Source organism: Bufo bufo, chromosome 4 (assembly GCF_905171765.1).
Source record: "Bufo bufo chromosome 4, aBufBuf1.1, whole genome shotgun sequence".
NCBI lineage: Eukaryota > Metazoa > Chordata > Amphibia > Anura > Bufonidae > Bufo > Bufo bufo.
Genome location: NC_053392.1, coordinates 614231758 through 614257426, shown reverse-complemented (window position 1 = coordinate 614257426; position 25669 = coordinate 614231758). Strand labels below are relative to the sequence as shown.

At 46.7% G+C, this 25669-nt stretch overlaps 2 protein-coding genes across 3 annotated transcripts in view; one reads left to right on the top strand and one right to left on the bottom strand.

Annotated features, from left to right (window-relative positions):
- The window catches only part of LOC120999669 (zinc finger protein 436-like), a 1002518-nt gene that overhangs the window by 783574 nt on the left and 193275 nt on the right, over window positions 1–25669 (top strand). The gene's annotated exons all lie outside the window — the stretch shown is intronic.
- The window catches only part of LOC120999704 (zinc finger protein 501-like), a 368655-nt gene that overhangs the window by 329607 nt on the left and 13379 nt on the right, over window positions 1–25669 (bottom strand). Inside the window, exons 3-4 of one of the 2 annotated variants that reach the window (XM_040430725.1) lie at window positions 20134–20191; window positions 16178–18230 (exon numbers count right to left, since the gene is read on the bottom strand). The exons of the other annotated variant lie outside the window; for it this stretch is intronic. Of the exons in view, the coding sequence (XP_040286659.1) occupies window positions 17116–18230; window positions 20134–20191 (1173 nt within the window). The 3' untranslated portion in view covers window positions 16178–17115. Of the gene's footprint in view, window positions 1–16177; window positions 18231–20133; window positions 20192–25669 lie in introns of those variants that run through there. 2 annotated transcript variants of the gene reach the window in all.

The window sequence follows — 25669 nt, the reverse complement described above, 5'->3', positions numbered from 1 at the left end:
CACTACTAGGACAAAGTGCAATCCTTACTTCGGTCACTGGAGCGTGATCGTGAGATGCGTGAATACAAGCGCACGCTGATAGACCCACTACTGATAGTATTCCCACCTGACAGAGGTGGCTCAGTGGAAGCATGAGGCGGAGGAGAAAGTAGCAAATGCAGCTGGGGCATCTGCATCACCTCAGAAGGGATGGTTAGTATGGCCAAAATGTGGATAAGCGTTGTCAGCATACCACAACATTCAGAACCACCATCTGATACGGACCGTCTTAGCAGGAGGCAGCATTTCAGCAACATGGTGGAACAGTACGTGTGTAGTGTTGATCGAGCACCGTAGTGCTCAGGTGCTAGGGCCGAACACATCGGGCACCCGAGTATAATGGAAGTCAATGGGAGAACTCGATCATTAAACCAGGCACCCCCTGCTCTGAAGACGGTAACGGTGCCTGGTTCGTAGGAAAATGTCAGAAATTGATGGAAACACCACCGAAATGGTTCGGGAACAGCATGGGGAGGATGTCTGGATGCATCTTGGACTCCCAGGTCGCTGCTGGGAGCAATGTTGTCTGATTAAATCGATTTTAGAGGAAAAATTGTTAGGAAACATTCTTTCCTGTATATTTACTTGTATATAAAGTGCAAGTACAGCCAAAAATGTTGTTGATTTTCGGAACTGGGGCCATGATTAAGAGAGACGGCCGGTGGCATCCGTATTGCGCCACTAGAGGCGAAATTCGTGGACCGGTTTGCCACAGTGAAACCACAGTGAAAGCATTTGCCAAGAATGTTTTCATTAATCAACAACGAAAGTCAGAGGTTCGAAGACGATCCAAAAGGTGATCCGGCGGCGTTATTCCCATGACCCGCCGAGCAGCTTCCGGGAAACCAAAGTCTTTGGGTTCTGGGGGGAGTATGGTTGCAAAGCTGAAACTTAAACTAATTGACGGAAGGGCACCACTAGGAGTGGAGCCTGCGGCTTAATTTGACTCAACACGACAAACCTCACCCGGCCCGGGCACGGAAAGGATTGACAGATTGATAGCTCTTTCTCGATTCTGTTGGTGGTGGTGCATGGCTGTTCTGAGTTGGTGGAGCAATTTGTCTGGCTAATTCCGATAACCAACGAGACTACTCCGTGTTAATTAGTTACGTGACCCCCGGCGGTGAGGATTGTGTTGACTAAACTGTTAGGCTGGGTTCACACGAGCGGATGCCGTGCGTGGCATCCGCTCCGTGAAAGAGTGCCAAGACCCGATGCAGACTGCAGAGACACGGAGCATTAACATGACTGATAATGCTCCGTGCCTCTCTGTGACCTCTTTACTACAAAATCACAGTTGTCACCATCCGCTCGTGTGAACCCAGCCTTATGGGAGAGTGCCTGCTGCTTAGTTGACCATAGAAAAAATTATGGTTGAGGGCCTGCAGGTGAGCTGATGTCACGGCGGGCGTGCACTCAGTATGACAGATAACGAACCAACCAGGCTCTGGGCGAGAGACAGGGAAGGGTCACCTCCTAACTAATCCCTGACCTCTTTCTCTGCACTGCTCAGCCCATCTACAGATCTTGAAGGTAGATCTGAGATGTCCCCGTGCATGGGCTGACAAAACTCTGAATTCCCTGAGATGGTGAAGTGGGAAATAGGAGCAGCCTGCTCGCACAGAACCTGGATGGGAAAGATGACACAAAACACCAACTAGAAACAACACTTATCTTCCTGAGCTGGAGCAGACAGCCAACCTTCATTCCTAGCTTCCAAGATCACAATAATGAATATAATCCGCTCAGAGCACTGGGCAGAGGAGCTATTTAAACGAATGACTCCACCCAGTGCACCTGATGAGGGGCGGATCCAGCACGACTCCAAAACAAACACTAAACTCGTGCTGCAATCCTGGCCGACCTACGCACATCGTCAGAGTGGGGCATGACAGTACCCCCCCCCCCTCTACGGGTGACCTCCGGACACCCTGGACCAACCTTATCCGGATGGGACCTATGAAAGGCCCTCACCAGACTACTGGCGTTGACATCTGACGCCGGAACCCGTATCCCCTCCAGTGAACCAGGTACTGGAGGGAACCCCGCAGAACTCTCGAGTCGAGAATCTCGAACTCCAAGTTTCCCTCGACCAGAACAGGAGGAGGAGGCAATGGCGATGGTACCACCGGTTTAACATGTTTTTTTAGTAAAGACTTGTGGAAGACATCGTGGATCCTCCAAGTCTGCAGCAGGCAAGTCGAAATGCCACAGGATTGATCACAGCAGAAATCTTATATGGACCAACAAATCTTGGACCCAGTTTCCAAGATGGCATTCTCAACTTGACATTCCTAGTGGACAACCACACCAAATCACCCACACACAGGTCCGGACCAGTCACACGTCTCCTGTCAGCCATTCGTTTATACCTCTCACCCATCCTCTCCAAATTCCCTTGAATCCCCCGCCAGATAGAGGATAAGGCAGAAGAGAATCTCTCCTCCTCTGGCATCCCGGAGGAACTAGACCCAGAAAAGGTACCAAACTGAGGATGGAAACCGTATGCGCCAAAAAATGGTGACTTACCCGTGGACTCCTGCCTACGGTTATTCAATGCAAATTCTGCTAAGGGCAAGAACGAGGACCAGTCCTCCTGATTCTCAGCCACAAAGCACCTCAAGTAGGTCTCCAGGTTTTGATTGGTACGCTCCGTCTGATCATTCGACTGTGGATGAAAAGCCGACGAGAAAGAAAGTTGAATGCCAAGTCGAGAGCAGAACGCCCTCCAAAACCTGGAGACAAACTGCGTGCCCCTATCAGAGACAATATCCGAAGGAATACCGTGCAATTTAACAATATTATCCACAAAAATCTTCGCAAGAGTCTTAGCGTTAGGCAGACTTGTTAGTGGTATAAAGTGAGCCATTTTACTGAAACGATCGACTACCACCAAAATCACTGTTCTCCCGGAGGAACTCGGTAGGTCCGTAATAAAGTCCATGGACAAATGTGTCCAAGGACGAGATGGAATAGACAATGGAAGAAGTGAACCAGGCGGTCGAGTATGAGCAACCTTAGACCGAGCGCAGGTTTCACAAGCTGCCACGTAATTCTCAATACTCTTACGCAAACCTGGCCACCAGAACCTCCGGGACACCAGATCACAGGTGGACTTACCACCAGGATGTCCAGCGAGAACAGTATCGTGATGTTCCTTAAACACCTTGTATCGTAGGCCCTCAGGAGCAAACAACCTCCCTGGGGGACACGAACCAGGAGCCCCCTCCTGAGCTCCCAACACCTCCATCTCCAATTCAGGGTACAGAGCGGAGACCACCACTCCATCCGCCAAAATCGGCGCTGGATCTTCTAAATCACCTCCCCCAGGGAAGCTGCGAGACAAGGCATCAGCCTTGACGTTCTTGACCCCTGGGCGAAAGGTAACCACGAAAATGAACCTGGTAAAAAAAAGTGACCATCTGGCCTGCCTAGGGTTCAGACGCTTGGCAGATTGCAGGTAAGCCAAATTCTTATGGTCAGTATACACCGTAACGGGGTGAGACGCCCCCTCCAACCAGTGGCGCCATTCCTCAAAGGCCAACTTGATAGCCAACAACTCTCTATCTCCAACATCATAATTCCTCTCGGCAACCGAGAGCTTCTTGGAGAAGAAGGCACACGGGACCCACTTGCCAGGAGATGAACCCTGTGACAGCACCGCCCCAACCCCCACCTCTGATGCATCAACCTCCACTACGAATGGTTGAGACACATCCGGCTGCACCAGAATGGGAACGGACGCAAAACGCTCCTTAACAGCCGAAAAGGCCTGCAACGCCTCATCCGACCAGACAGAGACATCGGCGCCCTTCTTGGTCATATCAGTAAGGGGTTTTACTAGGGTAGAATAATTCGAAATAAATTTCCTATAATAATTTGTAAACCCCAAGAACCGCATCAAAGCTTTCTGATACTCTGGTCGGTCCGACTCCAGAAACGCCCGGACCTTGTCGGGGTCCATACGAAAACCGGAATCAGAAAGCATGTATCCCAAGAACGGAAGCTCTTGCACCGCAAACAAACATTTCTCCAATTTGGCATACAACTTATTCTCCCGAAGGATCGTCAAAACCTGTCTCACATGATCCTGATGGGTCTTCAGATCAGGAGAATAAATTAAAATGTCATCCAGGTAAACTACTACGAACCTCCCCACCAAATGATGAAAAATGTCATTGACGAATTGCTGAAATACTGCTGGCACGTTCGTCAACCCAAAAGGTATCGCCAGGTTTTCAAAATGACCCTCGTGCGTATTGAAGGCCGTTTTCCACTCATCCCCCTACTTGATCCTGATCAGATTGTAGGCTCCTCTCAAATCCAACTTGGAGAACACCTTGGCTCCAACAATCTGATCAAAAAGATCAGAGATCAAGGGCAGGGGATATGGATCCCGGACTGTAATACGTTTCAACTCCCGGAAATCCAAACACGGTCTCAGTGATCCATCTTTTTTCTTCACAAAGAACAAACCTACTGCCACTGGAGACTTAGATGGTCTAATATGACCCTTTGCCAAACTCTCGGCGACATACTTTCACATGACCTCTCTTTCGGGTTGAGAGAGGTTGTAAAGCCGAGACTTTGGCAACTTGGCGCCAGGAATGAGATTAACTGGACAATCATAGTCCCAATGAGGGGGCAATTCCTGAGCCCCACCCTCCGAAAAAACATCCGCAAAATCCGAGAGATACGGAGGTAAAGCCGTAATGGACACTTCAGAAATAGATGTGACAAGACAATTGTCTGAACAAAACTCGCTCCAACCAATGATTTGTTTCGCTTGCCAGTCTATAATTGGGTTATGTCTAATCAACCATGGCAACCCCAAAACTATAGGAGCTGGCAAATCCTTCATGACAAAACAAGAAATAATTTCAGCATGTGAATCACCCACCCTTAAATGAATACCATGAACAATGTGAGTGAGACTCCTTTGAGAAAGAGGGGAAGAATCAATTGCAAAAACACGAATCTCGTTCTCTAACGTGCAAGTACTTAGTCCCAGGCCTTGAAGAAAAAGAAAGTCAATTAGGTTTACCCCAGCACCACAATCAAGGAATACATCAACAAACACATTTTTTGACTCTAGCGCCACCATAGCTGAAAGGAGAAAACGGGAAATGCAGGGAGCTTGCATACCTGTCTGCTCCACCACACCATTCATACTACCAAGTGTGAGGGAGGTTTTTTTTTCTTTTTTCCTTTTCTCTTCCACCTGTGATTTAACATGAGGACAAGAAAAAATAAAATGACCCCTCTTTCCACAAAAGTAACATAGTTTGTGCAATTTCCTAAAGTCTCTACTATCAGAATGGCAAGAAATCTGACTCAATTGCATGGGTTCCTCCGCTACTCCAGAGTTATAAGCAATATCACCCTGGGCAGAAGAAGAAACAAAACCACACGCAAGAGGGATCCCCTGCACGGAGGGACCCTTACCCCTCTCTCGGATACGTCTATCCAACCGTATAGCCAAAGACATTGCATTCTCTAAAGTATCCGGATACTCATGAAAAGCCAGGGCATCCTTCAACCTTTCAGATAACCCCTGACAAAACTGACTACTTAACGCGGGGTCGTTCCACCCCGACTCAGTAGCCCACCTCCTAAACTCTGTACAGTAACCCTCTGCAGTATGTTCACCCTGCAGTAAGTTACGCAATTTCGATTCTGCCATCGAGACCCGATCTGGGTCATCGTAAATCAATCCCAGGGCTTGGAAAAATTCCTCCACTGACCGGAGAGCCAGAGAACCGGGCGGCAGAGAAAAAGCCCAGGATTGAGCGTCCCCTTTAAGCAGAGACATGATGATACCAACCCTCTGATCCTCATTACCTGACGAAAATGGACGCAATCGAAAGTACAATTTGCATGACTCTTTAAAGCGGAAAAAATCATCCGTACTCCCTGTAAATCTGTCGGGAAGAGCGACTTTAGGCTCCCCACCAATTTGACCTGTACCTGATGCCAGAAACCTCTGACACTGTGTGACCGTACCACGCAGATCTGCAACCTCTAGGGATAAACCCTGCATGCAGTCAACCAGTGCATCAATTGACGCCATCACAAAAGCGCTGAGTGATGGCAGTCACAGTAAGGCGGATTATAATGTCACGGCGGGCGTGCACTCAGTATGACAGATAACGAACCAACCAGGCTCTGGGCGAGAGACAGGGAAGGGTCACCTCCTAGCTAATCCCTGACCTCTTTCTCTGCACTGCTCAGCCCATCTACAGATCTTGAAGGTAGATCTGAGATGTCCCCGTGCCTGGGCTGACAAAACTCTGAATTCCCTGAGATGGTGAAGTGGGAAATAGGAGCAGCCTGCTCGCACAGAACCTGGATGGGAAAGATGACACAAAACAACCAACTAGAAACAACACTTATCTTCCTGAGCTGGAGCAGACAGCCAACCTTCCTTCCTAGCTTCCAAGATCACAATAATGAATATAATCCGTTCAGGGCACTGGGCCGAGGAGCTATTTAAACTAATGACTCCACCCAGTGCACCTGATGAGGGGCGGATCCAGCACGACTCCAAAACAAACACTAAACTCGTGCTGCAATCCTGGCCGACCTCCGCACATCGTGAGAGTGGGGCATGACAGCTGACCATCGCAAACATTATGGGCGAGGGCATGCTGCCACTTTGTTGACTATACACTGCGTGCAGAATTATTAGGCAAATTAGTATTTTGACCACATTATCCTCTTTATGCATGTTGTCTTACTCCAAGCTGTATAGGCTCGAAAGCCTACTACCAATTAAGCATATTAGGTGATGTGCATCTCTGTAATGAGAAGGGGTGTGGTCTAATGACATCAACACCCTATATTAGGTGTGCATAATTATTAGGCAACTTCCTTTCCTTTGGCAAAATGGGTCAAAAGAAGGACTTGACAGGCTCAGAAAAGTCAAAAATAGTGAGATATCTTGCAGAGGGATGCAGCACTCTTAAAATTGCAAAGCTTCTGAAGCGTGATCATCGAACAATCAAGCGTTTCATTCAAAATAGTCAACAGGGTCGCAAGAAGCGTGTGGAAAAACCAAGGCGCAAAATAACTGCCCATGAACTGAGAAAAGTCAAGCGTGCAGCTGCCAAGATGCCACTTGCCACCAGTTTGGCCATATTTCAGAGCTGCAACATCACTGGAGTGCCCAAAAGCACAAGGTGTGCAATACTCAGAGACATGGCCAAGGTAAGAAAGGCTGAAAGACGACCACCACTGAACAAGACACACAAGCTGAAACGTCAAGACTGGGCCAAGAAATATCTCAAGACTGATTTTTCTAAGGTTTTATGGACTGATGAAATGAGAGTGAGTCTTGATGGGCCCGTGGCTGGATTGGTAAAGTGCAGAGAGCTCCAGTCCGACTCAGACGCCAGCAAGGTGGAGGTGGAGTACTGGTTTGGGCTGGTATCATCAAAGATGAGCTTGTGGGGCCTTTTCGGGTTGAGGATGGAGTCAAGCTCAACTCCCAGTCCTACTGCCAGTTTCTGGAAGACACCTTCTTCAAGCAGTGGTACAGGAAGAAGTCTGCATCCTTCAAGAAAAACATGATTTTCATGCAGGACAATGCTCCATCACACGCGTCCAAGTACTCCACAGCGTGGCTGGCAAGAAAGGGTATAAAATAAGAAAATCTAATGACATGGCCTCCTTGTTCACCTGATCTGAACCCCATTGAGAACCTGTGGTCCATCATCAAATGTGAGATTTACAAGGAGGGAAAACAGTACACCTTTCTGAACAGTGTCTGGGAGGCTGTGGTTGCTGCTGCACGCAATGTTGATGGTGAACAGATCAAAACACTGACAGAATCCATGGATGGCAGGCTTTTGAGTGTCCTTGCAAAGAAAGGTGGCTATATTGGTCACTGATTTGTTTTTGTTTTGTTTTTGAATGTCAGAAATGTATATTTGTGAATGTTGAGATGTTATATTGGTTTCACTGGTAAAAATAAATAATTGAAATGGGTATATATTTGTTTTTTGTTAAGTTGCCTAATAATTATGCACAGTAATAGTCACCTGCACACACAGATATCCCCCTAAAATAGCTAAAACTAAAAACAAACTAAAAACTACTTCCAAAAATATTCAGCTTTTATATTAATTAGTTTTTTGGGTTCATTGAGAACATGGTTGTTGTTCAATAATAAAATTAATCCTCAAAAATACAACTTGCCTAATAATTCTGCACTCCCTGTAGATATCTTCTGCCTGATCGCACGTTCCCGTGGCGTCGATGATCCATTTGGATGTCTGCCCTATCAACGTTCGATGTTCTTTTATGCGCCTAACATGGTGACCACGTGTAATGGGGAATCAGTGTTCAATTCCGGTGAGGGACCCTGAGAAACGGCTACCACATCAGAGGAATGCAAGCGGGGGCGCTCAAATTACCTACTCCTGACTGTCAGAAGAGGACACCGTCTATTGAAAAATGTAATTTTGTCACAGAAAATTATTTAGAAGCACACACGTTACACAGCAGATGTGGGCCTGTTCAGGTCACTGTCAGAAGCGGACACCGTGTATTGAAAAATAAAATTTCATGTCACAGAAAAATTTTAGAAGCTCACAAGTTACACAGCAGATGTGGGCCTGGTGAGGTCACTGTCAGAAGCAGACCCTGTCTATTGAAAAATAAAAATTTATGTCACAGAAAAATTTTGAAGCGCACACAATAGATGAGGATCTGGTAAGGTCACTCACTGTCAGAAGCGGACTCCGTCTATTGAAAAATTAAATTTTATGTCACAGAATTTTTTTGGAAGCGCACACGTTACACAGCAGATGTGGGCCTGGTCAGGTCACTGTCAGAAGCGGACACCATCTTTTGAAAAAGAAAATTTTATATCACAGAAAAAAATTTTAAGCACACACGTTACACAGCAGATGTGGGCCTGGTCAGATCATTGTCAGAAGCGGACACCGTCTATTGAAAAATAGACTGATATTTTAGGGATGTGCACACTTGAAACAGGAGATGTGACGCGGATAATTTAACTGTCCGCAGGGGACACCGTCTACGGAAAAAGTGTACTGGATGTCACTGATATTTTAGGGATGCGCACACTTAAAACAGGAGATGTGGTGTGAATAATTTAACTGTCCGCAGGGGACACCGTCTACTGAAAAACTACACTGGATGTCACTGATATTTTAGGGATGCGCACACTTTAATCAGGAGATGTGGCGCGGAAAATGTAACTGTCCGCAGCGGCCTATTACACGGTTTTTAGCGCAGGATGCGCACAATAGTCCTTAAAAGGACTTTTGGGTCTCTGAAAAGTTTTTTGTATAAAAATCTTCCTATTACACTCCCTACACTGTCTGTCCCTTCCTATGCACAGCTCTCCCTAACGCTGAGCAATTTAGCGCAGGTTGCGCTACAAACATATATTGCTGCTGTCACACACAATAGTCGTTACAAGGACTATTGGGTCTCTGAAACATTTTTGCACACTTATAATATTTGATTACACTCCCTACACTATCTGTCCCTTCCTATCCTCAGCTCTCCCTGACTTAGAATGAGCCGAACACGCGTCATTAGGTGCTATATAGCACCCGATGACATGTTTCGGCCAGCCAATCAATGTAATACCAGTAGCCAACATGGCTACTGGCATTACAGTAAGGGAAGTACTTACCCGCACATTTATTGGCTGCTTAGCAGCCGCGAAACATGCGGGGAGGAGACTCGAGCATTGCGCTCGAGCACATACGGTACTCGGCCGAGTACTGCCATGTGCCGAGCATAGCAATGATCGAGCCGAACATTCTCGCTCAACGCGTAACATGTGCACACGTCTGCACGTACCAAATGATGGGTCTCCAAATTGAACGCATGGCCTGAGCTTTCTCTTTACGCCTTGGAGGTGCTGGCCTGCCCTGCAGCAAGTGTATTGTTCGAACGTGTGTTTAGCACGGCAGATGGATGCGCCTGTCCATAGGCAACATAGTCAAGCTCACATACATTAAAATGAACCAGGCATGGATCCCACAGGACTTGTCCGTACTTCAGGCATAGTAGAGAAGTATACTGGCTGCACCCGGCCGCAGTTATACTCCAGGATCAGGGGGCTCTGGGCTCTAGTGTCCTCCTCCCATTCTTTGGGCGCACTGATGGAACCCTCTGCTTGATCCCTTGATGAAACTCCGGTAGTTCAGCACGTGTTATGGCCATTCTTCTTATTTTAGGCTGAAAAGGATGTGATAAATAGGAGACATGCATATACACTGCTCAAAAAAATAAAGGGAACACAAAAATAACACATCCTAGATCTGAATTAATTAAATATTCTTCTGAAATACTTTGTTCTTTACATAGTTGAATGTGCTGACAACAAAATCACACAAAAATTAAAAAATGGAAATCTAATTTTTTAACCCATGGAGGTCTGGATTTGGAGTCACACTCAAAATTAAAGTGGAAAAACACACTACAGGCTGATCCAACTTTGATGTAATGTCCTTAAAACAAGTCAAAATGAGGCTCAGTAGTGTGTGTGGCCTCCACGTGCCTGTATGACCTCCCTACAACGCCTGTGCATGCTCCTGATGAGCTGGCAGACGGTCTCCTGAGGGATCTCCTCCCAGACCTGGACTAAAGCATCTGCCAACTCCTGGACAGTCTGTGGTGCAACGTGACGTTGGTGGATAGAGCGAGACGTGATGTCCCAGATGTGCTCAATTGGATTCAGGTCTGGGGAACGGGCGGGCCAGTCCATAGCATCAATGCATTCGTCTTGCAGGAACTGCTGACACACTCCAGCCACATGAGGTCTAGCATTGTCTTGCATTAGGAAGAACCCAGGGCCAACCGCACCAGCATATGGTCTCACAAGGGGTCTGAGGATCTCATCTCGGTACCTAATGGCAGTCAGGCTACCTCTGGCGAGCACATGGAGGGCTGTGCGGCCCTCCAAAGAAATGCCACCCCACACCATTACTGACCCAATGCCAAACCGGTCATGCTGGAGGATGTTGCAGGCAGCAGAACGTTCTCCACGGCATCTCCAGACTCTGTCACGTCTGTCACATGTGCTCAGTGTGAACCTGCTTTCATCTGTGAAGAGCACAGGGCGCCAGTGGCGAATTTGCCAATCTTGGTGTTTTCTGGCAAATGCCAAACGTCCTGCACGGTGTTGGGCTGTAAGCACAACCCTTACCTGTGGACGTCAGGCCCTCATATCACCCTCATGGAGTCTGTTTCTGACCGTTTGAGCAGACACATGCACATTTGTGGCCTGCTGGAAGTCATTTTGCAGGGCTCTGGCAGTGCTCCTCCTGTTCCTCCTTGCACAAAGGCGGAGGTAGCGGTCCTGCTGCTGGGTTGTTGCCCTCCTACGGCCTCCTCCACGTCTCCTGATGTACTGGCCTGTCTCCTGGTAGCGCCTCCATGCTCTGGACACTACGCTGACAGACACAGCAAACCTTCTTGCCACAGCTCGCATTGATGTGCCATCCTGGATAAGCTGCACTACCTGAGCCCCTTGTGTGGGTTGTAGACTCCGTCTCATGCTACCACTAGAGTGAAAGCACCGGCAGCATTCAAAAGTGACCAAAACATCAGCCAGGAAGCATAGGAACTGAGAAGTGGTCTGTGGTCACCACCTGCAGAACCACTCCTTTATTGGGGGTGTCTTGCTAATTGCCTATAATTTCCACCTGTTGTTTATCCCATTTGCACAACAGCATGTGAAATTGATTGTCACTCAGTGTTGCTTCCTAAGTGGACAGTTTGATTTCACAGAAGTGAGATTGACTTGGAGTTACATTGTGTTGTTTAAGTGTTCCCTTTATTTTTTTGAGCAGTGTAGTAAAAGGAAAATGAAAAAGTGTCCCACCTGTTGTAAAAAGCTACAGGATTCCTATACAAAAAATTTCAAAACCACTGAAGGAGAAACAACCTACTCTCCTCACAGACATAGTACCGACGATAAGAGAAGCCCATGATTCTGTCTCATCTCTCATGCCCTTGGTCAGTTCATTGGCTCCTCAGAATGCAAAGAGGCCCAGATATGACGCAGATTTGGATTTTGCAGAAGAAACAGAATCCCAAAATTTTCAGTGGCAAACTCGAGGAGGAAGACGACCTATCAACCTCCCTATAGTAACATGAACAGCAGGCTGTTTGGAGATGGTCTTGAAGCCTTTACCTTTAACATGTTTGTCTATAATTTTGGCACTTTGAGAATTCGGAAATATTCAGAATATAGTGATATATATTTGTAATTTAGAATATTCTCGATTTCTTTTTTCATCAGTAACCTCCCTTCTTGCTTGTGGGCCAATGAGAAGGCTGCAATATCTTTGTCTGAGCTTAGCAACATCCCTAGCAACCAATAGGAAAGCTGCCTACCCCTTACTATATAAGAACCTCCCCAGCAACCCTTGTATGCAGTATTTTGCAGATCTGAGAGAGAGAGAGCAGTGTTATTGTTGTGCTCTGTGCTTTCCTGTGTCATTACATTAGATAGTTAGTTAGCTCATTTATATAATACAGATAGTTAGTGGGAGATAGTCAGTGTAGGTTAGATCCTGATATAGTGTAGCTGATAGGTTCTGCTGTCCATACATACAGTACAGACCAAAAGTTTGGACACACCTCATTCAAAGAGTTTTCTTTATTTTCATGACTATGAAGGCATCAAAACTATGAATTAACACAGGTGGAATTATATACATAACAAACAAGTGTGAAACAACTGAAAATATGTAATATTCTAGGTTCTTCAAAGTAGCCACCTTTTGCTTTGATTACTGCTTTGCACACTCTTGGCATTCTCTTGATGAGCTTCAAGAGGTAGTCCCCTGAAATGGTCTTCCAACAGTCTTGAAGGAGTTCCCAGAGATGCTTAGCACTTGTTGGGCCTTTTGCCTTCACTCTGCGGTCCAGCTCACCCCAAACCATCTCGATTGGGTTCAGGTCCGGTGACTGTGGAGGCCAGGTCATCTGGCGCAGCACCCCATCACTCTCCTTCATGGTCAAATAGCCCTTACTTTCAAATTTTTCCCAATTTTTCGTCTGACTGACTGACCTTCATTTCTTAAAGTAAAGATGGCCACTCGTTTTTCTTTACTTAGCTGCTTTTTTCTTGCCATAATACAAATTCTAACAGTCTATTCAGTAGGACTATCAGCTGTGTATCCACCTGACTTCTCCTCAACGCAACTGATGGTCCCAACCCCATTTATAAGGCAATAAATCCCACTTATTAAACCTGACAGGGCACACCTGTGAAGTGAAAACCATTTCAGGGGACTACCTCTTGAAGCTCATCAAGAGAATGCCAAGAGTGTGCAAAGCAGTAATCAAAGCAAAAGGTGGCTACTTTGAAGAACCTAGAATATGACATATTTTCAGTTGTTTCACACTTGTTTGTTATGTATATAATTCCACATGTGTTAATTCATAGTTTTGATGCCTTCATAGTCATGAAAATAAAGAAAACTCTTTGAATGAGAAGGTGTGTCCAAACTTTTGGTCTGTACTGTACATACATAAATAGTGCTGTGATGTCACAAGTTCACGACAATACTTAGTGCACCAATCACTAATAAGTAGTCAGACCTGTTAAAATGTGAAGTTGCACATATTGCGCCAAAATATTCGCATTATTAGTGCCGATTTCGCAATCGCGAATTTATTGGAGCATTCTATCTGCATATAAAGCTATTGTAATGTTCTGTGGTCCCAACCATTTTCTCCAGTCTCAGGAAACTTCTAGCAGCTTGAAAAATGTAGCTACAGTATAGTGACCTACGCCTGTATTTCAAGCGCATTACACGAATATTACATTGCCGGTTTTTCGCGATCAAGAAAATAATTTAGAATTTGCGAATTCTCGAATATATGACGAATATTCTACCAAATATTCGCGAAATATCGCGAATTCGAACATTGTTCCTGCTGCTCATTGATCAGTATGGTACCCACCATGACACCTAACAGCACAGTGACTACTTTTCACCCTTTAAATAGGCGGATTGACTGATTACAAGTGTGAAGGCACGTGTAATACTAATTACGGGGCACTTCTTAGTTTATCATGTCCCTATAGTCAAATTATTTTCAATCTTTTCTAGGGGTACCATCATTTTTGTCCAGGCCAGTTTCATTAGTTTTTTCATAGTTTTTTTTTAAATCTTTCTGTTGAGCCACATTTCAAAAGCAATGTCTGATTTTCATTAGTTCATTTTCAGAACTTTTTATTTATTTATTATTACTTTTGTCAGTTTTAAGTTATTTCAGTGACCATTGTGGTCACTGACTTTTCTTTAACGGAAGGGTACCAACTATTATGTGTACATGCACAAATCACCAGAACTGGAAAGACCAAAAATCTGGTTTCAAGTAACAGACTACTTTTTTTTATTATTCAATATTACAGAAATATCGAAATTCAGACACAATAAAATATCAAATATAACCCCAACCCTCCCATGTCCAAGAGAGAGTAAAAACAAAACAAACAAAAAAACTAAACTTTTTTTTTAAATTAGGTACACTAACTACAAACCGGATTCCAAAAAAGTTGGGACACTATACAAATCGTGAATAAAAACTGAATGCAATGATGTGGAGGTGCCAACTTCTAATATTTTATTCAGAATAGAACATAAATCACGGAACAAAAGTTTAAACTGAGAAAATGTACCATTTTAAGGGAAAAATATGTTGAATCAGAATTTCATGGTGTCAACAAATCCCCAAAAAGTTGGGACAAGGCCATTTTCACCACTGTGTGGCATCTCCCCTTCTTCTTACAACACTCAACAGACGTCTGGGGACCGAGGAGACCAGTTTCTCAAGTTTAGAAATAGGAATACTCTCCCATTCTTGTCTAATACAGGCCTCTAACTGTTCAATCGTCTTGGGCCTTCTTTGTTGCACCTTCCTCTTTATGATGCGCCAAATGTTCTCTATAGGTGAAAGATCTGGACGGCAGACTGGTCATTTCAGTACCCGGATCCTTCTCCTACGCAGCCATGATGTTGTGATTGATGCAGAATGTGGTCTGGCATTATCTTGTTGAAAAATGCAGGGTCTTCCCTGAAAGAGATGACGTCTGGATGGGAGCATATGTTGTTCTAGAACCTGAATATATTTTTCTTCATTGATGGTGCCTTTCCAGACATGCAAGCTGCCCATGCCACACGCACTCATGCAACCCCATACCATCAGAGATGCAGGCTTCTGAACTGAGCGTTGATAACAACTTGGGTTGTCCTTGTTCTCTTTGGTCCGGATGACATGGCGTCCCAGATTTCCAAAAAGAACTTTGAATCGTGACTCGTCTGACCACAGAACAGTCTTCCATTTTGCCACACACCATTTTAAATGATCCCTGGCCCAGTGAAAACGCCTGAGCTTGTGGATCTTGCTTAGAAATGGCTTCTTTTTTGCACTGTAGAGTTTCAGCTGGCAACGGTGGATGGCACAGTGGATTGTGTTCACTGACAATGGTTTCTGGAAGTATTCCTGAGCCCATTCTGTGATTTCTTTTACAGTAGCATTCCTGTTTGTGGTGCAGTGTCGTTTAAGGGCCCGGAGATCACGGGCATCCAGTATGGTTTTACGGCCTTGACCCTTACGCACAGAGATTGTTCCAGATTCTCTGAATCTTCGGATGATGTTATGCACAGTTGATGATGATAGATGCAAAGTCTTTGCAATTTTTCGCTGGGTAACACCTTTCTGATCTTGCTCCACTATCTTTCTGCGCAACATTGTGGGAATTGGTGATCCTCTACCCATCTTGGCTTCTGAGAGACACTGCCACTCTAAGAAGCTCTTTTTATACCCAATCATGTTGCCAATTGACCTAATTAGTGTTAATTGGTCTTCCAGCTCTTCGTTATGCTCAAATTTACTTTTTCCAGCCTCTTATTGCTACTTGTCCCAACTTTTTTTGGGATTTGTTGACACCGTATAATTTTGAATCAACGTATTTTTCCTTTAAAATGATACATTTACTCGGATTAAACGTTTGATCTGTCATCTACGTTCTATTACAAATAAAATATTGACATTTGCCATCTCCACATCATTGCATTCAGTTTTTATTCACAATTTGTTTAGTGTCCCAACTTTTTTGGAATCCGGTTTGTAGAAATTATCATTTACAGCAACAATCAATGAATAAAAATGTGCCATTGTGTTTGGCACAACTAATTTAGTGCTGTGATCTAGATCCTGGTAAACTTCTGGGTCATTGATTGAATGAACAGAAAGGTGATTAGATGAGCAAGCACTCAATTTTACACACTGTTTCTAGCAGAAAAAGGGGATAATCAGCATAAGTATACTGTCTGATGGGGAGGTGTTGATAACATGCAGAGAAATCCATGTTACCCTCCTCCTGCGCCCATGTCCAGTTGCACAGGGAAAGAGAATCTATGTCTCTTTTTCTTCAGTCGGTTGGCAGGTGCTCCACTAGACCTTTCTGCTTCTCCATGCTAGTCAACATCACAGCTGGCTGAAGAGGTGGGAGGGCCGCTTTATCCTGGAATATCTCAGGTTGTGTAGCATCTAAAGATGTAATCCAGGTCTTGTTTTAAAACCGACAATCTAAGCTTTAACTACTTCCTGACTGCTAATTGACTATAAACATCCTGGGCGGTTGAGTTCTTTCAGAGATGGCAGCTGCACGGGAGCCTTATAAAATCCCTTTATTCCATGTGATAAAACATCCAACATACGTATACAGAAGTCGTTTACATGTTTCAGACCCAACAGTCTTTACTTACAGCATAGTTCTCAATGGGAGGTTTCCGTCCTCTCTGAGCTCACCTTAAAACACCTGTGTTATGGTTTGACAGGTTTGCCGCCCCAGTCAAACTCCCCAACTGCCACTGTCCTTGGAGCAGGTAGCCAATTATGGGATGAGGAAGGACCATTGGGTCTGAAACAAATTAACTACTTCTATTCTGATCTGTCAGATGTTTTCTTGCATGAAATAAAGAGATTTTACCTAGATCTCCGTGCAGTGCTGAATTTTTCTTCACATGATTGTCAGCCTTAAAACAATACCCGACAAGACATGGCTTGCATCTATAATTGCTTCACAGACTGAGATCCTGCCATCTGTTGTAAGAATGTATGAGTTACATTATGACCTGTACTACTGAGCAATAGTGGCTTCTCTTCATTGTGAGTTCTCTCATGTGTAGCAAGACTTGATTTGTGACTAAAACATTTTCCACATTCAGAACATAAAAATGGCTTCTCCCCTGTGTGAGTTCTCTGATGTCTAACAAGACACGATTTCAGACTAAAAGATTTCCCACATTCAGGGCATGTATGTGGCTTCTCCCCTGTGTGAGTTCTCAGATGTTCTACAAGAACTGATTTCACATTAAAATATTTACTACATTTAGGGCACATAAATGGTTTCTCCCCTGTGTGAGCTCTCTGATGTGTAACAAGATGTGATTTCTGACTAAAATACTTTCCACAATCAAGACATGAAAATGGCTTCTCCCCTTTGTGACCTTTCTGATGTCTATGAAGATCTGATTTCTGACTAAAACATTTCCCACATTCAGGACATAAATATGGCTTCTCCCCTGTGTGAGCTCGCTGATGTCTATGAAGATCTGACTTCTGACTAAAACACTTCCCACATTCAGGACATGAATATGGCTTCTCCCCTGTGTGAGATTTCTGATGTCTATTAAGATCCGAATTCTGACTAAAGCATTTCCCACATTCTAAACACAAAAATGGCTTTTCCCCTAAGTGGATTCTTAGATGGTACACAAGATGTGATTTTCGACTGAAACATCTCCCACATTCTGAACATAAAAATGGTCTCTCCCCTGTGTGAATTCTCTGATGTCCATCCAGAAGGAATTTCCTTGTAAAAGATTTTCCACATTCTGAGCATGAAAATGACCTTTTATCTCTGTGATTTTTCTCATGTAAGGAAAGATTAGATTTCTTTTTAAAATGTTTCCCACGTTTCTGTTTAGTTCTTGTTTTGCCAATTAGTGATTGACTAGATGAAGGTTTCTTGTGACCAGCGGTACCGGAGGAGAGATCTTCGCTGTGAAGGACTGAGGGTACATTAGGAGTTATACAACCACCTTCTGTGGTATTGTTATTTTCTGCTTCATGATAGGAAGGTACATGGAGATGCATATGGTATACTGTCATCCTGTCTTCACCTGGAAAATAAAACAAAATGTTCTTACTTTCCCAAAACAAATTTTATTTCTATTAATCAGTCAAGCTTTCTTGAGACAATAGCAAGCTAGGAAACAAAGTAAATAGGAGAAATTTATGAAACCGGTGCTAGTGGTAACCAATCCCATTCCAACTATATTTTTCAGACAGGCTTTGGAAAATTAAAGAAGTGATTTGGTTGATTGTCTTGGGCAACAACTCCATACTCTTTGCAACAAGTTTATTTTCTTACTTACACCTATCCTTTTCAATTCTCAGCTTCTGTATCTTCTAAACCCCTTTGCTGCCGACCTATTCGGGGCATTTAGGATGAATCATTTTTTTCAGTGTTGCATTCCAAATTTATTTTGGCAGTCTTAGGGCGCATACCACTTACGAATTTATTTTCATGAACTCTTTCTGGGTGGGAATGTGAAAAAACAACAGCAATTCAACCTCTGGTTAAGGCATTTGAAAATTTGCACTGTTTCCTGTATGACACAAAAATGTGTTACCTTCATTCTGCAGGTTAGTATGATTATTGTTTTCCCAAATTTGTACAGTTATGTCACCGCACTGTGCTGCGTCTATTGTCTATGTCAGAGTAGGTCCCACTCTAAGAGGCGACCTTGACGTGATTAGTGGGCTTATGCCTTTTGATCAAAATGTACACTAATGCCTCTTGTTGTACAGCATAAAGTATAGGGGGCTTTACACTTAAAGGGAACCTGTCACCTGGATTTTGGGTATAGAGCTGAAGACATGGGTTGCTAGATGGCCGCTAGCACGTCTGCAATACCCAGTCCCCATAGCTCTGTGTGCTTTTATTGTGTAAAAATAACGATTTGATCCACATGCTGTGTATGAGCCATATCAGCTGTCTTTTTGACTGGTTTGAGTGGGACAACTCTAATTGAGCCTGTTGTTTGTTTCACACCTACGCCAGTCTGCAATGATATTTGGCTGTGTATGAGCCATATCAGTTGCTTGATCGATACTGGCTTCATTGAGGCACCATTTATTTTGTCCTGAGCGGATGGCTAAGTGCACGGCCATCTCCTGGGTGACAACTGCCCTCTAGTGGTGTTAGGAAACATCTATGTACCGAGCACTGAATACACATGTTTCTGAGTCCAGAGGCTTTATGTCATAGGCCATTCATCAGTTGAGTGTACAATACACACTATATTTGCTGTGAAGGTGCGCACATTGTGACATAACTCAGCATATATTGTCCTCTGTGATCCACCATATAGGGGGCTGTGATTGTGGCATTACATACCCTGTTGGCCACTTACAAGCCCTAGGTGGTCCACTTCATGTGTGGCTTATACCTCTGGCTCTTGGGTCAGACTATGGGATTGAACTCATGCGATGGATTTTGGTATCACAAGCAATTAGTACTCGCTCGTCGCCACATTGATACTAATACAGTGAATCACCGATATTACCTCTCTGACCCGGTTCACATTTTATCGGTTGCATACCCCTTTATGTTTTCAATATTGATTGTTAATAAACTTTTTATGTTTTGTTTAATAATCCTAACGTCCTAAACTATATTTGCTTTATTTACAATTTCTGTGGACGTACACCCTTTTAACCAATTTTATTTTGTTGTTTTTTGTGTTCATATGCAAAGCACCCTTGGATTTATTTCTCCCAAGCATCATGGACATCACAATCAGGCTCCACTCATTAGCTACTTCTCCTCTTGTCTGCTCACCTCCAATATGGATCCCACTAAATCTGGTTATGAACTTACATCTGTGTCTGTTAATTCTCTCCGGTTTACCATTGCACCAAACAATTAGGAGGCCATCCGAGTGAACACGAGGGCTGCTTTAAACTTCCCTAAAAGGACCCTCTGACAGCAGTCAAACAAGATTTATGAAAGGCTCTTACCATTCACAGACGCTGATACAGGTTTCTCAAGTCCACTCGTCGTTCCATCTGAACTTTCCTGCAAAGATTCAATGTTAAAGACATGAGAAAAAAGAAAAAGGAACCCGCGTTTATCTTATATCCAGGTGAAGATCAAACACCCCTAGAAGACATGAACCAATCTGCCCTTGAGAAGAAGGATCTCCCCAAGTAGGCTCCATCTTTTATGACACCAGAACCCTTTTGCAACCAACAATAACAACGAAAATGGAGCCTACAGTATACTCCACTGCTGGGGGAGGTCAGTAGACGGAGCGTACAGTATACTCCACTGCTGGGGGAGGTCAGTAGATGGAGCGTACAGTATACTCCACTGCTGCTGGGGGAGGTCAGTAGATGGAGCGTACAGTATACTCCACTGCTGCTGGGGGAGGTCAGTAGATGGAGCGTACAGTATACTCCACCGCTGGGGGAGGTCAGTAGATGTAGCGTACAGTATACTCCACTGCTGCTGGGGGAGGTCAGTAGATGGAGCGTACAGTATACTCCACTGCTGCTGGGGGAGGTCAGTAGACGGAGCGTACAGTATACTCCACTGCTGGGGGAGGTCAGTAGACGGAGCGTACAGTATACTCCACTGCTGGGGGAGGTCAGTAGATGGAGCGTACAGTATACTCCACTGCTGCTGGGGGAGGTCAGTAGATGGAGCGTACAGTATACTCCACTGCTGGGGGAGGTCAGTAGATGGAGCGTACAGTATACTCCACTGCTGCTGGGGGAGGTCAGTAGACGGAGCGTACAGTATACTCCACTGCTGGGGGAGGTCAGTAGATGGAGCGTACAGTATACTCCACTGCTGCTGGGGGAGGTCAGTAGACGGAGCGTACAGTATACTCCACTGCTGGGGGGGTCAGTAGACGGAGCGTACAGTATACTCCACTGCTGCTGGGGGAGGTCAGTAGACGGAGCGTACAGTATACTCCACTGCTGGGGGAGGTCAGTAGACGGAGCGTACAGTATACTCCACTGCTGGGGGAGGTCAGTAGATGGAGCGTACAGTATACTCCACTGCTGGGGGAGGTCAGTAGATGGAGCGTACAGTATACTCCACTGCTGCTGGGGGAGGTCAGTAGACGGAGCGTACAGTATACTCCACTGCTGCTGGGGGAGGTCAGTAGATGGAGCGTACAGTATACTCCACTGCTGGGGGAGGTCAGTAGACGGAGCGTACAGTATACTCCACTGCTGCTGGGGGAGGTCAGTAGATGGAGCGTACAGTATACTCCACCGCTGCTGGGGGAGGTCAGTAGATGGAGCGTACAGTATACTCCACTGCTGCTGGGGGAGGTCAGTAGATGGAGCGTACAGTATACTCCACTGCTGCTGGGGGAGGTCAGTAGATGGAGCGTACAGTATACTCCACTGCTGCTGGGGGAGGTCAGTAGACGGAGCGTACAGTATACTCCACTGCTGCTGGGGGAGGTCAGTAGATGGAGCGTACAGTATACTCCACTGCTGCTGGGGGAGGTCAGTAGATGGAGCGTACAGTATACTCCACTGCTGCTGGGGGAGGTCAGTAGACGGAGCGTACAGTATACTCCACTGCTGCTGGGGGAGGTCAGTAGACGGAGCGTACAGTATACTCCACTGCTGCTGGGGGAGGTCAGTAGACGGAGCGTACAGTATACTCCACTGCTGGGGGAGGTCAGTAGATGGAGCGTACAGTATACTCCACTGCTGCTGGGGGAGGTCAGTAGATGGAGCGTACAGTATACTCCACTGCTGGGGGAGGTCAGTAGATGGAGCGTACAGTATACTCCACTGCTGGGGGAGGTCAGTAGACGGAGCGTACAGTATACTCCACTGCTGGGGGAGGTCAGTAGACGGAGAGTACAGTATACTCCACTGCTGCTGGGGGAGGTCAGTAGACGGAGCGTACAGTATACTCCACTGCTGCTGGGGGAGGTCAGTAGATGGAGCGTACAGTATACTCCACTGCTGCTGGGGGAGGTCAGTAGATGGAGCGTACAGTATACTCCACTGCTGGGGGAGGTCAGTAGACGGAGCGTACAGTATACTCCACTGCTGGGGGAGGTCAGTAGATGGAGCGTACAGTATACTCCACTGCTGGGGGAGGTCAGTAGATGGAGCCTACAGTATACTCCACTGCTGGAGGAGGTCAGTAGACGGAGCGTACAGTATACTCCACTGCTGGGGGAGGTCAGTAGACGGAGCGTACAGTATACTCCACTGCTGGGGGAGGTCAGTAGATGGAGCGTACAGTATACTCCACTGCTGGGGGAGGTCAGTAGATGGAGCGTACAGTATACTCCACTGCTGGGGAAGGTCAGTAGACGGAGCGTACAGTATACTCCACTGCTGCTGGGGGAGGTCAGTAGATGGAGCGTACAGTATACTCCACTGCTGCTGGGGGAGGTCAGTAGATGGAGCGTACAGTATACTCCACTGCTGGGGGAGGTCAGTAGATGGAGCGTACAGTATACTCCACTGCTGGGGGAGGTCAGTAGATGGAGCGTACAGTATACTCCACTGCTGCTGGGGGAGGTCAGTAGACGGAGCGTACAGTATACTCCACTGCTGCTGGGGGAGGTCAGTAGACGGAGCGTACAGTATACTCCACTGCTGGGGGAGGTCAGTAGATGGAGCTTACAGTATACTCCACTGCTGCTGGGGGAGGTCAGTAGACGGAGCGTACAGTATACTCCACTGCTGCTGGGGGAGGTCAGTAGATGGAGCGTACAGTATACTCCACTGCTGGGGGAGGTCAGTAGACGGAGCGTACAGTATACTCCACTGCTGCTGGGGGAGGTCAGTAGATGGAGCGTACAGTATACTCCACTGCTGCTGGGGGAGGTCAGTAGATGGAGCGTACAGTATACTCCACTGCTGCTGGGGGAGGTCAGTAGACGGAGCGTACAGTATACTCCACTGCTGGGGGAGGTCAGTAGATGGAGCGTACAGTATACTCCACTGCTGCTGGGGGAGGTCAGTAGACGGAGCGTACAGTATACTCCACCGCTGCTGGGGGAGGTCAGTAGATGGAGCGTACAGTATACTCCACTGCTGCTGGGGGAGGTCAGTAGATGGAGCGTATAGTATACTCCACTGCTGGGGGAGGTCAGTAGATGGAGCGTACAGTATACTCCACTGCTGCTGGAGGAGGTCAGTAGACGGAGCGTTCAGTATACTCCACTGCTGCTGGGGGAGGTCAGTAGATGGAGCGTACAGTATACTCCACTGCTGCTGGGGGAGGTCAGTAGACGGAGCGTACAGTATACTCCACTGCTGCTGGGGGAGGTCAGTAGACGGAGCGTACAGTATACTCCACTGCTGCTGGGGGAGGTCAGAAGACGGAGAGTACAGTATACTCCACTGCTGGGGGAGGTCAGTAGATGGAGCGTACAGTATACTCCACTGCTGGGGGAGGTCAGTAGATGGAGCGTACAGTATACTCCACTGCTGGGGGAGGTCAGTAGATGGAGCGTACAGTATACTCCACTGCTGCTGGGGGAGGTCAGTAGACGGAGCGTACAGTATACTCCACTGCTGCTGGGGGAGGTCAGTAGACGGAGCGTACAGTATACTCCACTGCTGCTGGGGGAGGTCAGTAGACGGAGCGTACAGTATACTCCACTGCTGCTGGGGGAGGTCAGTAGATGGAGCGTACAGTATACTCCACTGCTGCTGGGGGAGGTCAGTAGATGGAGCGTACAGTATACTCCACTGCTGGGGGAGGTCAGTAGACGGAGCGTACAGTATACTGCACTGCTGCTGGGGGAGGTCAGTAGACGGAGCGTACAGTATACTCCACTGCTGGGGGAGGTCAGTAGATGGAGCGTACAGTATACTCCACTGCTGCTGGGGGAGGTCAGTAGACGGAGCGTACAGTATACTCCACTGCTGCTGGGGGAGGTCAGTAGACGGAGCGTACAGTATACTCCACTGCTGGGGGAGGTCAGTAGATGGAGCGTACAGTATACTCCACTGCTGCTGGGGGAGGTCAGTAGATGGAGCGTACAGTATACGGAGCGTACAGTATACTCCACTGCTGCTGGGGGAGGTCAGTAGATGGAGCGTACAGTATACTCCACTGCTGCTGGGGGAGGTCAGTAGACGGAGCGTACAGTATACTCCACTGCTGGGGGAGGTCAGTAGATGGAGCGTACAGTATACTCCACTGCTGGGGGAGGTCAGTAGATGGAGCGTACAGTATACTCCACTGCTGCTGGGGGAGGTCAGTAGATGGAGCGTACAGTATACTCCACTGCTGGGGGAGGTCAGTAGACGGAGCGTACAGTATACTGCACTGCTGGGGAAGGTCAGTAGACGGAGCGTACAGTATACTCCACTGCTGGGGGAGGTCAGTAGACGGAGCGTACAGTATACTCCACTGCTGCTGGGGGAGGTCAGTAGATGGAGCGTACAGTATACTCCACTGCTGCTGGGGGAGGTCAGTAGATGGAGCGTACAGTATACTCCACTGCTGCTGGAGGAGGTCAGTAGATGGAGCGTACAGTATACTCCACTGCTGCTGGGGGAGGTCAGTAGATGGAGCGTACAGTATACTCCACTGCTGCTGGGGGAGGTCAGTAGACGGAGCGTACAGTATACTCCACTGCTGGGGGAGGTCAGTAGATGGAGCGTACAGTATACTCCACCGCTGCTGGGGGAGGTCAGTAGACGGAGCGTACAGTATACTCCACTGCTGCTGGGGGAGGTCAGTAGATGGAGCGTACAGTATACTCCACTGCTGCTGGGGGAGGTCAGTAGACGGAGCGTACAGTATACTCCACTTCTGCTGGGGGAGGTCAGTAGATGGAGCGTACAGTATACTCCACTGCTGCTGGGGGAGGTCAGTAGACGGAGCGTACAGTATACTCCACTGCTGCTGGGGGAGGTCAGTAGATGGAGCGTACAGTATACTCCACTGCTGCTGGGGGAGGTCAGTAGATGGAGCGTACAGTATACTCCACTGCTGCTGGGGGAGGTCAGTAGATGGAGCGTACAGTATACTCCACTGCTGGGGGAGGTCAGTAGACGGAGCGTACAGTATACTCCACTGCTGGGGGAGGTCAGTAGATGGAGCGTACAGTATACTCCACTGCTGCTGGGGGAGGTCAGTAGACGGAGCGTACAGTATACTCCACTGCTGCTGGGGGAGGTCAGTAGACAGAGCGTACAGTATACTCCACTGCTGCTGGGGGAGGTCAGTAGACGGAGCGTACAGTATACTCCACTGCTGCTGGGGGAGGTCAGTAGACGGAGCGTACAGTATACTCCACTGCTGCTGGGGGAGGTCAGTAGATGGAGCGTACAGTATACTCCACTGCTGCTGGGGGAGGTCAGTAGATGGAGCGTACAGTATACTCCACTGCTGCTGGGGGAGGTCAGTAGACGGAGCGTACAGTATACTCCACTGCTGGGGGAGGTCAGTAGACGGAGCGTACAGTATACTCCACTGCTGCTGGGGGAGGTCAGTAGACGGAGCGTACAGTATACTCCACTGCTGGGGGAGGTCAGTAGATGGAGCGTACAG